Raw genomic sequence first — 13992 nt, forward strand, 5'->3', positions numbered from 1 at the left:
GAGATTTCGATGAAAGGGATTACTCCGGAAAGATGTAGTAGTACCGAGGCCATGAATTTGGGTGGTGGAGGAGGACTCCATTTGGGTAAATTGCCGGCGGTAAACTGGGGAATTGGATTAGGGTCGAGCCACCCCTATTATATTCAGTGGTGGTTGATCGACCCTCTAGGGGTCGCTCGACCATCCCATGCACCCTGTCGGCCCTTGCCACCCATGGGGTGGTTTGAAAGAACCACCTCTGTTTTTTTTTTTTTTTTTTAGGGGTATTTTTGTCTTATTAAAAATTTTATAGGGGTAATTTTATTATTTTTCTAGCATTGGGACACATCGTCATTGTTTTGGTAGTTTATGGGGGTAAATTGTCGCAATTAATATTTTTTTCGGGAGGGGAAGGGGGGAAGGGGAGAGATTATTATTAGGGTGGTAGTTTGAAGGGGTTAAGGGGACTTTATCCATCTTTTTTTGTACTTATTTTTAATAAAAAGTCAAAACAAGTATAGTTTCTAAGCTATATATAAACTTCAAATACAAAACTATAATAATAGTAAAAAACAAATAAAGAAACATGAATGTGCAATAATAAACACACTTATATCACTAAAATAAGAATATATAATTTGTCAAAAGTAGAATCACAACACTTTAAAGTATTTAATACATAAAAAATAACAAAATTCAAGGAGATCCTTACAATATTTTAAACAGTTTGTAACAAAACAGAATAACCAAAAAAAAAAAAAAAAAGGCGAACAACATCAATGGGTCATAAGTAGATTAGCAATATGATCATGCTCAATATTCATAAAATTTTCATTAGATGTCTCTGATTGTTGCATGCTTGACTCATCTTGTGCTTTGTTATCGTCTATACTTTCAGTAAGTAGTAAATCCTCATTAGTCATCATCATCATATGGTTGGAACTCAGCAACTTTTATTGCATGCTTCCTAATGAAGTTATGAAGTGCCATAGAAGCCACCACAATTTTCACTTGTTTATCATAAGGAAAATTCAGCATGCTATGCAATTCCATTTTTTTTTTTCAAAACTCCAAATATTCTTTCAATAGTGCATCGAAGTGATAAATGTGCATGATTGCATACCCCTCGGTTAGCTTCCGCGACGAAAGTCTGGTAGATGATATTGTTCCCCTTGTATGGTCTCATGCATCCCTTCATATGAGGATATCCTGTGTCTACCAAGTAATACTTGCCTGCAGAATAACGGTCATAAAAAATATTGAAAAGTATTTTTTTCATGTATAATTCATAATTATTATTTTTATTAAATACAAACCTCTAGGTGAGTGTGGAAATTGCAATTCTTCCTTTCAAATAGCTTCCAAAAAAAAAGCTGTTTCATGTGTAGTACATTCCCATCTAGCCCAAACAAAGGTGAAACACATATGAAAATCACAAACAATTATAACATTCTGAGTAAGAGTCCATTTTCGATCAATATATGGTATTTGTTTTGATGGAGAAAGTTTAACTAGCACATGGATTCCATCAATTGCTCCAATACAATCTTTGAAGTATGAACAATACCGCTCATAATCACGCTTTTGCTTGGAACATCCCTAAACTTCTTATCAATAGGATTAATAATGGCAATCGTCATTCTTGAAACAACCATTAAAACATGAGTAAAATGTCTACTAACATTTTTCCTGAATGTTGAAACCTTTCTTACATTATTCTATTCCCATCCCAACGGCCTAAAGTATTCAAAAAATAGCCACCAACCCTTCAACAGTTATTTTACTAGTACTTCTTAAATGATATATTTCTTTCAACTCTTTACACGAGTAAAGGAATACTTTTATTTCCATTATGAAATTTTATTTCCACCTATTAGGATTACCTAGTAGAATCTCCATAACCCACTTATAATCTGTTTGAGGAGAGGTTCTACAAGGTTCCTTCGCAATATATGGCATATAATAGTTCTCAACAAATTATATTGTTTATCATCTTGAGTGCTATAATTACTACTATCTATGTCTGTAAGAAAAAAAAGAAAAAAAAAAGAAATAAAGAAATAAACACAAAATAAATATATAAACACCCATAAAAATAAGAAAAAAAAGATATCTACGTAGTTATAAAATATTATAATACACTTACCTTAGTTCAGAAATCAACACATAAAAAAAGGCACAACATTTTAATAAATCCTTACAGCCTTTCAAATAGTTCATAACAAAACAACATTCAACAATAATAACATTATTCCATGTTACAACGGGTAATTTATCTATTTCTCATTTGCTTGATAAAGTCAATCTGCAACCATGACTTTTTAATAGTCACAAACATCTCTCAATACGATCTCTTAAGAAATACCTAAGTTGCAAACTTAAGGATATTAATGTATTTTCTCTTTCAACAATCCCTCAAACAACCTCCATAACCTCTTCAATACTACATCTAAGTTTATCGTAACTCTTAGATGTCACTGTATTCTTACTTTCTATTATATCACAAATACGACTAAAATGTTTTTCAGTTTTTTCATTAAATTTATTTACAACATTTTTCCATCTTGTCTCGCATATGTTAATTCCTTAATGTTGTTACCTTTTTGATCTTGTGTTGTTTTAGTGTTTTCAGGTTTTAAATGAAGATGCAAGAAAATTCCATTGATTTTGGGCTTAAAATATGACTTTTTTTGGATGCTGAAGAAGTGAGCTCAAGCTCAATACTGCCCACAACCGCAAGTGAGCTCGAGCACATTACAAGTGAGCTTAAGCGCGCATGAGCTCAAGCGCAAGTGAGATCGAGCGCACTCACACCGACTTGCTAGACAGAAACGCATAATTGATATGGAAATAAGTTTAGGTCTCCTAATTTGACTACGGGACAAAAGTACAACATTTCTGGGACTCCAATGACTCCTAGGGTTTATTTTAGACCCTATAAGTATGTCATAAAGCTCTCAAGAGAGAGAAAGGGGGGGGGGCGGTGGGGGGGAGTACTTAGCATAGAGAAATTTCACACAAATATTCTCTTGGAGGCTTGAAGAGTTGAAAAGAAGATGAACATAGTGGAAGCTTGTTGGCAACACTACCATGAGCAACTAATTCTGTAATAGGGTGTTGTTGTAGCCCTTTCAAATTAACAATGATTTAATTGTATTTTAATTTAAGGTTTTCTATATGCATGATGGTTGTATAACTATGAGAATTGATCTTTAATGCTTATATTTAATCTTGATAGAATTCTTATTATGTCTTAGAAATTTTTTTATCTTGATTGAACTCAATCATTCTTATTTTTTGTAATTATAAGAATGATGGTTATGCAATGGTTTTAACTTGTTGGGAATATGATTGCAAGTCCGATATTTGAGCCGTGGAAGGAATCAAATTCCCATGCCAAGATCCTTTATGAAAAACATGTGAAGAAGAGTTTCTATTTAAAATTAAATTTCAAGAGTGAAGAAGACTTGCTTGGATATCAATGGCCACTCTTGGCTTTAGGCAAAAATCTTTTTGCTTCTCCAAGAAAATGTTCTTTTTTGTTCAAAAACAGAATGAACAATTTCTTCTTTTTTCAAGAAGACAAAGATCAAGTTCTATTTTTCTCAAGAACAAGACAGATCTCAGGGACGTAGATGTTGGGATTATGCCCTGAATCCCAATAATTATATATCTGTGTGTACATTCAAATGTTTGTAATAAATATAGATGTTATATTCACTAACTAAAATGAATTGAGCATATAGCATATAAAATGTCTTTTACATGATTATTCCCAAGTTTATCATATTTGTTATGCTGTGAAAGGTCTTAGGATTACATTGAATATGGATATGAGTGTGAGTAACACGGTTATCACACAAGGCCATAGTCCATAATCCTTGTATCCTTAAAGTATAAAGTTTACAATCAATAAATGGAACTGGGCATTCCATTTTGAGTAAGACTGTTACACATCGAATCTTGGTGATCTACCTTGATCTAGTGAAGCGGTGACTTCAGGATTGATGTGTAGTGTGCTGAGAACCTAAGGCATTGAATGGACCAATGAGTTGTCTTTTCATAAAAATACTATACATTGAGAAAAGACAATAAACTCCTTAAAAGCTATTTAGACTTTGATTCTAAATCCTGAGAAGTTTGTGAACGCAGATGTAAAGTGATGATTACTTTGATATATATCATAGAGTGAGACCTATCGTCGGTCAATAGAAACTCAATATGTTGGGTAATCACAGATGATCTAGAGGTCTCTATATCCCTAAGTTCTTTGTGTTTTTGAAGAAAAGAAGAATTTATTATTCATTTTCGTGTAGAAAGAAGATCTTGTTCTTCATGTTCTTGAAGAAAAAAAGAATTTGTTCTTCAAGAAAGAATAAATTGTTCTTCGTATTCTTGAACAATAAAGAACATCTTCTTGGAGAAATAAAAAGATTTTTTCTCAAAGCCAGGAGTGGCCATTGATATCCAAGTAAGTGTTTTTCGTTCTTGAGATTTAATTCTAAATAGCAACAGTTCTTTAAATGTTCTTCATTGAGGATCGTGACATGGGAATTCGATTCATTCCGCTGCGTAAATACTTTGATTTGCAATCCTATTTCCAACAATAGACACCTCTAGATCTTCTCACCAATGATTGATAATAACCAAGAGAGTGTGGGCTCTTACTTGGCTCTTCCAATCTTAAACTTTTGTTCATAAGTTAACACAAACAACTAGTAATTCGCTAAGAATTAACTATCAAGAGAACTTGATAGAATGAATTGAGTAATTTGAGAGCCTAGGCTCTTCTCTATTTATAGGTTTAGCAGGGAAGCAGAGAATTAGATTTAAGCAATGTGTCCTTGAACTCCACAGTGAAAACATAGGCCACGATTCTTAGTAAGACACAGTTCATGTAAAGAACAATCAAGCGATTTCACATCCAACACCCTAGATTGTTCAGCAAAATGGAGTTCTTTTCTTTTCATCTCATTGTCCAAAGTTAATCTATCTATTTCTGAATTAACTCTGACTAACCCATCCATGATATGTTCATTGTCTAGATTAATAGTACAAAGTTTCTTGGACATCATATCATGGGATTCTAACAAAGCATTCAAAGAGTATGCAGGGTTGTTACAATCATGATTAAGACTATAATAGTAAGAGGAATTAAGAGATTTAGTAACACTAGCACAAGAAGTAGAGGACAGATCAAAATCTTTTAAACAACCAAGCTCATCCGGAATATTCAAATACATGATTAAAAACAAAGAAGAGAGATTACGAACATGCTCAAGACATGAATCAAAACCTAGCGAACCCACTCTGATACCAGTTGAAAGATTGCTAGGATCGTGTTCTACATCTAATCGCCAAATAATAAAAGTATGGAACTAAGCCATATAACAAAATAAAACATGTATAACAGAATTTAAAACAACATCACAAGCACAATACAAAGTTTGTTTACGAAGTGGAAAACCCTTTGAACACATCAAAGGTAAAAACCACTCCAAGGCAGCCAAACCCAGGAAATCACTAAATAAAGTTTCAGAGTTACAAACTATACGATACTCATTCTCTGGAGGACTTCTAGACTTAGTAAGAATAACAAGTTTCCCACCTTGTCTCCATCCTAACCATCTTCACCGAGTGCATTTCCTCACCGACCCTTCGGTAGACTTCTTTCTTCTAATAACCAAGGTAACAATCTTTGTGGAATGAACGAAGAGGCAACACACCAATCAAGAGCAAAGGACAGCCCGAAGCTTTTTCACATCCTTTATAGAACAAACACTCCTGAGACATAGCACTCGAAGAGAACTATTGAGACTGCACAGAAAAGAAAAAAAATCCTTCTGAAAAGCCTACAGTGAACAGTGATAGAAAAATCCTATTATATGGAAAATATTTTACCCCTCACATCCTAACAAGAGTCATTTCACATTAAGACGGGATGAACAAAATAATAGATCTGAAAAATTCACGTCTTAACGGGAAAGTTGTTCCGTCGTGAAGGGAAGAACAAATGACACCTCCTCATCATTTGTCCCGTCCTAACACACCATCTGACGAGAAAATAGGGAGCCCAACCTTGGTCCCGTTACATGTCTCGTCCTGACGAGGAAACAATACTGTCAGCTTCAATCCCATTACATCCTCATCCTGACGCAACTCCTAACGAGAAAATAGTAGCTTCAGCTTCAATCCTGTTACATCCCCGTCCTAATGCAACTCCTAACGAGAAAACAGTAACTTCCCATTACATGTCCCATTCTGACGGGGTTCGTGATGGGAAAACAGTAGGTTCTTAGCTCAATCCTGTTACATGTCCCATTCTGATGGGGTTCGTGATGGGAAAACAGTAAGTTCTTCCAAAAACCCCTGAAGACCTAAGTGCTATTCCCTAGAGTTTTAAACACAAAAGAATCACAAGAAATTTCATTGAATTAGGCCAAACTAAAACCTAACATTATGGACTAAGACCTTGTGTGATAATCGTGTTACTCACACCCATAACGATATTCAATGTCATCCTAGAACATTTCACATGCATAATAAATATGATGAACTTTTTGGTAATAAGCGTGTAAAAGATATTTTATATGTCATATACTCAAATTAATTTAATTAGTGAATAAAACATATATACATTTCAAACATTTAATGCCAACATGGATATTAAATCACTAGTGCCACAACTTAGGGAGATCCAACATAAGTTCTTCTTCAGAGGCCCTATAGAGATCTTTGCAGCTTAAATGCCCTAATCTTTGGTGCCATAACTCAACTACATCAAGCTTGATTCTATGACAGCTCATAGAGGGATTTGGTCCAATTCCATAACAGTCGTCAAACATTCTCAAGCCACTCATAATCAAACCACCATTTTTCTCAAAGACATTGCACTCCTTTGAGAATTGAACAATGTGATCATCATCACAAATTTGATTGATACTGAGAAGATTTGCCTTGAGATCTTTGATGTATAGAACTTCTTGGAGTTTTAAAAACCCTTTGATTTCAACAGAACATTTCCTTCTGATTTGAGATTAATTGACATCTCCAAAGGTAACATTGCCACCGTTGCACTCATTGAAATGTGTAAACACAGACTTATACCCCGATATTGTGTCTTGAGCAATCACTGTTGAGGTAACAATGACGGGAATCAAGACATCTTAAGGAAGTGTATGTACCGGAAGGGTGTCAATTCAAAGTACACCATTTTTTTTTTGGAAAAAAAAAAAATGCAAAGATTTAAACATTGATGAGGATTTCACGAAATTTTTAAAAATACCCGTACCTGAATCTTTGTTATTTTTTTTTTATAAGAAAAAACAATGAATCAAAATATTAAGCTACAAGAACGACTGGGCTAACTCGGGATCCAACCCATCCCGGGTGAGACTTTGAGTCTACTCTCCGAGTTATTCACCACTCGTCCTCACAGAAAAATCTTAACTGAAAGCTCCAAAAGGAGGGAAACCAACAACGGCTTATCTTTTGCTTCAAACTCTCTCTCTCTCTCTCACACACACACAAATTTCAATGGAATACTCTTCTTCCAATTCCTATTTGGAAACTGACATTAAAATCGAAAATCTTGGATTACCAGAGACGGTAATCGGAAGCCAAGGCCTGAGAAAGCAGATTCTCAGGAGAGGAAATTCATGGCAGACTCCATTTCCTGGAGATGAAGTGGAAGGTAACGAAAGCAGTACACCACACAAATCCTTTTCCTTAATGGGTGGCCTCACGATTCTCCTTTTATCCACTTTATCTTTTTCATTTCTACTATTTTTTCACAAAACTGTTAGAACAAGTCAGTTTTAAATTTGTATGACATGTTCTGCTGGATTTACATCTAATGTATGTTGCCTTGTCCCCCCATCTGAAACATGTTTCTAACTCCACCATTGCTGATATGCTTAATAGCTGAGAAAACGAACTAAAAGAAAAAGACCCAAATGGTTTTGAGAATCTATCTGTCACTGTGTGACTAAATTTAGCACAAAAGTTGCAGAATTTTTGAGTTGATGTCCCATATGAAGGCTAATGGTGTTTGTTTCATGTTTCAGTTCATTTCAGCGGGTGCATTGAGGGTGGTGCATGTCTCTTTACGAGTCGCGATAAAGGAACTTCTTTTAGGTTCAAACTTGGCCAAAGTAAGTGGTATGCCACTCAAAGGAACTTATGTTGTTTCACTATGTTTATCTTAATTTACTTGGATGAGAAATTTTCAGAACTTTCCCTTTTGAGAGAATTCTATTATAACTATCCCTTTAATTTGCTGGAAGCATTAAAAAGTTGTGTACAATGTTTGCATGTTTTAGGGGTTGCATCTTCACAAAATTTTCCTTATATCAATTCTTGTTTCTATTATCATATTGCAGAATATGAAGTGAATACTAAAAGATATGTAATCTCTTTTATTTTGCAGAGATAATTGGGTTGGTTAAATCTCAGTCTCATTTGACTTGGTGTTGGTAGTTTGTTTCTTGTTCACCTGATTTCTTTTTTCTTTTCTTTTTGGGTGTTTCTGTAAAATTTGGATATCAGATGAAGTTATAAAAGGATGGGATGAAGGAGTTGCCACCATGAAGAAGGGTGAGAGAGCAAGCTTTATAATACCGCCAAACTTAGCCTATGGGGAACTCGGCTCTCCACCCTTGATACCTCCAAATTCAACTCTCATTTTTGACATTGAAATGCTGTCTTGGACAACTATCAGAGACATAACTGGTGATGGAGGAATACTGAAGAAGATAACAAAGGAGGGTGAGGGATGGGCTACTCCCAGAGAAGCTGATGAAGTGTTAGGTATTATTGACAGTGCTGAAGAGTTCTTTTAAATGATTATAACAAAAAAAAAAAAAACAGTGAAAGTTTTATTGTATAAACCAACTAAACTAATGCTAAGTTTGGCTATGAACTCTGTAATTAAACCACTAGTTTCTGTTTACCTATATATGAAGTTTGTGAAAAATTTTGTGGCAAAAATTAGGAAAAATACAAAGATTGTCTTAATAATTTTATACAAGTTGAACCTGCAATAAGTTCAAATGCAACATTCTCATCTGCCAAGCCAACAAACAATATAGAAAATTAGAAGAAAAAAATGTAGATCATCCTTTTTTGTCCATAAAGGTAATTGCAGAAAGCAAACTCGTGAAAAAAAAAAAAAAGTATTACAATTTTTAGTCCTCGGAGGGACATTCGCTGACAGAAAATGAAAGTATGAAGGAATTAAACAGAGAACTCTCACAATGAATTGAAGTGTTAAACTACTTGCTCATAAAAATAGGATCACAGCCCTGCATGATTAGAGTAACCTTTTTCTGTCTTTACAGTGAAGTATGAGGCTCGACTTGAGAATGGAAAGCTTGTCTCCAAATCTGATGAAGGCTTGGAGTTTAATGTAGGTGATGGTAAGTTGAACTTCATCTGTAATATGTTACAGAATTACACAAAAAAAAAAAACATTGTTAAATGTCTTTTTCTATTTTCGGGAACAGGTTGTTTTTGCCCTGCATTTAGCAAAACAGTGAAGACAATGAGAAGGGGTGAAAAAGCCGAGCTATTTGTGAAGTTCTCTTGTAAGTTAATGTACTTGTCTGCTTTCTTTTCTTCTCTCTACTATTTACAGAGAAGAAGATATATTAAACTTGAATCTCTCCTTTTCAGATGGCTTCAGACAAAATGAAAAAAGAGCAACAGACATCGATGATGGTGTTCCTTTTGATTCAAATTTAACCATCAAACTTGAGCTGGTGTCCTGGAAAAGTGTTGTTGATGTCACCAGAGACAAGAAAGTCCTCAAAAAGATCATGAAAGTTGGTGAAGGCTTTGACCGCCCTAATGAAGGATCCTTGGTGAAAGGTAATCTCACATATAAAACACACTATCTTTTGAAGCTTCCATTCTAGATAAAATAAAAAATAAAAAAATCCTGAATTTTTTTGTACTTTTTTCTCAGTGATATACTTTGGTAAACTTAAAGATGGAACAGTATTTGAGAGGAAGGGATCAGATGAAGAACCATTTGAGTGCACAACAATGGAAGGTGCTTTGTGTTGCTACTTTTTGGAATGAGCATCAACTTCTGCATCTTTTTTAACCTTGTTACTTGTCCTACAAGTTTACAGGACAGATAAATGAAGGCTTGGACAGAGCAATCATGACTATGAAAAGGGGAGAACAAGCGGTGGTGACTGTCAGCATGGAACATTTGCATAGCAACGATGCTTCAGGAATTGCAAATGAAGATCTATTTTATGAAGTCCAGTTGATTGACTTCATCAAGGTTCTCTGTTCTTGTTGCTCATATTTAACTTTCACTATATATAAACTCATTATTGACATGCTTAATGGTTAAAGCATTCTGAAATTCAAAGCTGATCTCAAACACGTTATATCTTCTATATAAATTATGGGAGAAATTTCACTTAACCTGCCTAAACTTTCATCGCTTTTGCAATCACCTCTTAAAGTACAAAAACTCTTAATTTAGTGTATCAAACTTTATAAAGTTTACAATTTCAACTCTCTCGTTAGGGTTTAGGGTTAAATCAGATTGCAAATGGGTAAAATGGCATTTATACTCCTGTAAAATTTATAAAATTACCTTAATTGAGAATTTTGAACTTTAAGAATTAGATGCAAAAGTGATGAAAGTTCAGAAAGTTAAAAAGTAGATTGCAGGACCAACTCCAATGTGTATTCTAACTACGACATTTCTTCTTATTCTGATGCATTTCTCATGTGTACAGGAGAAACCCTTTTGGAAGATGGATACTAAAGAGAAAATAGAAGCATGTGAGAGGAACAAAAATGATGGAAATGTGCTGTTTAAGGCAGGGAAGATCTTAAGTGCCTCTAGGAAATATGAGAAGGAAAGTTGGCATTTAGTTTAGAAGATGAACAATATTTTTGATATTATGATAATATTATCAAAAACTTAAAGTATCTGCTTAATTGCAGGCTGCAAAGTACGTGGAGTTTGATCACTCTTTCACTGATGCTGAGAAATCCATTGCAAATGCCGTGTGGTTGTCATGTAATTTGAACAGAGCTGCTTGTAAACTTAAACTCGGGGAGTTTTTGGAAGCTTCAGGACTATGTACAAAGGTACTTGCTCCTTTTTCTGTCACCCTCCACGGCTTCAGCCATAAACGAGTTACGTTAGAATGTGATGTGGCTTTTAAAATCACCATTAAATTTGAGTTGGTTAGTATTAAATTTTGATCGATTGGTACATTTAAAAGGCACATCACATTTGGTAGGACACAAAGAGGACTTTAGTCCTCCTTCTAACATTATCACTCATTGTAATACAGTTTATAATGCATCATTATATTCAAGATGTAGTCTTAACGGTCTTTATCGATTTTTTTTTCTGCTTCCGCTCTTTTTTCTTGCTCATTCATATATCCGATTATAAATTTCTACAATTCTTTTTCTTTTTTTTTTGGGCTTAATAATCAGTTATTGAAAATGCTTCAATTTGATTATATGTTTTATTTTTGTATTTTTTTTGTTGGCTTTATACCAGGTTATAGAACATGATCCATTGAACGTGAAAGCTCTGTACAGAAGATCCCAAGCATACCTTAAAATATCTGAGCTAGAGAAAGCAGAGGCAGATATTAAGGCAGCTCTGACCATTGATCCAAATAATAGGTATGAGCCTTGTGACAAACATTTCTTCCTCCTCTTTATTTAGGGAGAGTTTGAACTTACACGTAAGAGAACATGTTAGAATATAAATTAAATAAGAGACTTCAAAAAACACCCTAAACTCCCACCTGTTTTGACACTACTTCCAAAGTTAAAAAAACTCTCAACTAAGGGTATCGAATTTTTAATTTCTTTCAATTACCTTTCCATTAGGATTCACCGTTAAATTTTGTCAAAATTTCCAAAATACCCTTTTTTAATAAAAAAAAAAATACAAAGATGTTGCAAAAACATTGCAAAGGTGTTTTTTATATAAAAATAAAAAATAAACCCCTGAATTTTCAAAATTTTTATTTTATTTTTTTCTAATAAAAAATAAGAGTATTTTGGAATTTTGATAAAATTTAATGAGAAAATCCTAACGAAATAGGGTACTTGAAAGAAATTAAAATTCAATTACCTTAATTGAGCATTTTTGAACTTCAACAAATACTTTTAAAATGCGTGAAAATTCAGACGTGTTTTTATAAGTTTCTCTTAAATTAAATAATTAAATTTATTATTTTTTATTAAGTTAAACTTTTTAAATAAGTAGTGATTTATGGTATACTTTCACCGTGGTATCCTTGCTTATATTCTTTGGACAATATTTAATTCATATATTATTCCCTAATTAATAAATTCTGAATTAACAGAGATATGAATGCCGTGTACAAGGAGCTCAAAAATAAACAGAGAGAATATGGTAGATATGAAGCTGAGATTTTCGGCACCATGCTTTCCAGAATGGGATAGTTCTAGAAGCAAACCTTCTCAAAGTGATGCCGTATTGTACGGCATGTGGCCTTGTATTGTTGTATGAGTAATAATACTATACACATTCTCATTTTGTTAACCCTATTTTCTTACATTTATATGATTTTTAAGACAATCGTTAGATTTATGATGGATTTTTATTAAATTTTAATCCAATTATGATTTTAAAAGTTATTTATGAGTATAGTGCTAAATTTTGTCAAGATGATCATATAATTAGACCTGTTAATTTTGTTGGCCCAACACTTACGCTGAAAAGAATAAAATTCTCTTTATTTCATGGTCAAAATTTAAAGATTGTGTAAGTAACGACATATATGATGTCAATATTGACATGTCTTTTAAAAGTTTTAAATATTATGACATCATATTCACCATTATATACACGAACTTTAAATCTCAACAAAAAGAGAGACAAGTCTATAAGAGCTACCAAGGCTTGAGAGTTATTTGTGAAGGGCGGGCTTTGACCCATAACCTACTTATTATTTCTTTCTTTATTATATGCATAAATCACATTTTGATCAAAACCCAACCCAACCCATTCTAACTCCTGGTCACATATATTAGCCCATGTAGGCTAAAGGCCAAGCTCCAACCCTTCAAGCCATGGAAGAGAAGAATTGCAACTTTGAACATAAAAACAGCAGGTTATGATATGTTAGAAGGAAGCCAACCTTTAGCATTAATTTACAGATTTTATTATAAATCAATGAAAACAAATCTTAATGTGCATGCTCTTGTTAAAAGTCTCAAAGCTAAAACTTTACTTATACAGACACGCTCTTGTGATGCAAATGTTAGAGTACCAAAATCAGTAGTTTGGTCTGAAGTAGAACTTCCATCAGAATGGTTATTAGAAAATGAAAACATTCCAACAAAAACAAAAATACAGCATTTGATCTAAATTGTTTACAACAATACTTAGATGGTACTGTTAGGTTAAGTTTTGATAGACCAAGAATCAGCAAACGACCTTTCATGATAAAAGAAACAGCTTTCCAGGATACACCAACAAGCCATAGAAATCCACAAGATAAAAGCCGTAGAAATTTTGCCTCTTCCTCCGTTAATATTGAACCTCTAAGAAGAGATAAAAATTTAAAGTTAAAAGGTATAAAAGTAGAATCTGTAATACGCTCCCCATGTTATACAGCTAATCAAGAAAATTTTGAAGAAGAAGGACCAAATTCCCCAACACAAACAGATATAGAAGAACCTCCTTTACACCCACAATTAATAACTATAAGTAAACCATTTACTTTAGACCTCCAACCCTTAATAAAAAACTATAATTCTACCAAGAATACATAAAAAAGAGAAAAATATAAGTTAAAATATACAAAAGAACAAAAAATAAAAATCATTGCAGAATGGGAAAAATTTATAAATGAACATAAGTTACAGATAAAATGCTTTGACTTTATAAAAATTTATGAAAACCAAAAATTAAACATGTTAACCTAGTGGGAAAAAGAGGATAAAACAATAATAGAAGCAAGCCACCCTCCAAAAGAACCGATCATCGTAAAC

General features: G+C 33.5%; 1 protein-coding gene across 2 annotated transcripts; it reads left to right on the forward strand.

Annotated features, from left to right (window-relative positions):
- Positions 1-7479: 7479 nt before the first annotated feature.
- Positions 7480-12586, forward strand: LOC132161886 (70 kDa peptidyl-prolyl isomerase-like). 2 transcript variants are annotated; one of them, XM_059572101.1, is made up of 12 exons: positions 7480-7672; positions 8046-8132; positions 8527-8787; positions 9318-9395; positions 9483-9563; positions 9652-9846; positions 9944-10030; positions 10113-10270; positions 10737-10857; positions 10946-11094; positions 11519-11646; positions 12339-12586. In XM_059572101.1, exons 1-12 carry the CDS (start codon positions 7516-7518, stop codon positions 12436-12438), a joined length of 1602 nt encoding a protein of 533 aa, XP_059428084.1. In that variant the 5' UTR covers positions 7480-7515; the 3' UTR covers positions 12439-12586. The 2 variants fall into 2 exon arrangements, with proteins under 2 accessions (XP_059428084.1, XP_059428085.1); XM_059572102.1 differs by having other exon boundaries at positions 7583-7672; positions 8046-8139.
- Positions 12587-13992: the final 1406 nt, after the last annotated feature.

The sequence above is a fragment of the Corylus avellana genome, chromosome ca9 (genome assembly GCF_901000735.1).
Source record: "Corylus avellana chromosome ca9, CavTom2PMs-1.0".
NCBI classification, from domain to species: Eukaryota; Viridiplantae; Streptophyta; class Magnoliopsida; order Fagales; family Betulaceae; genus Corylus; species Corylus avellana.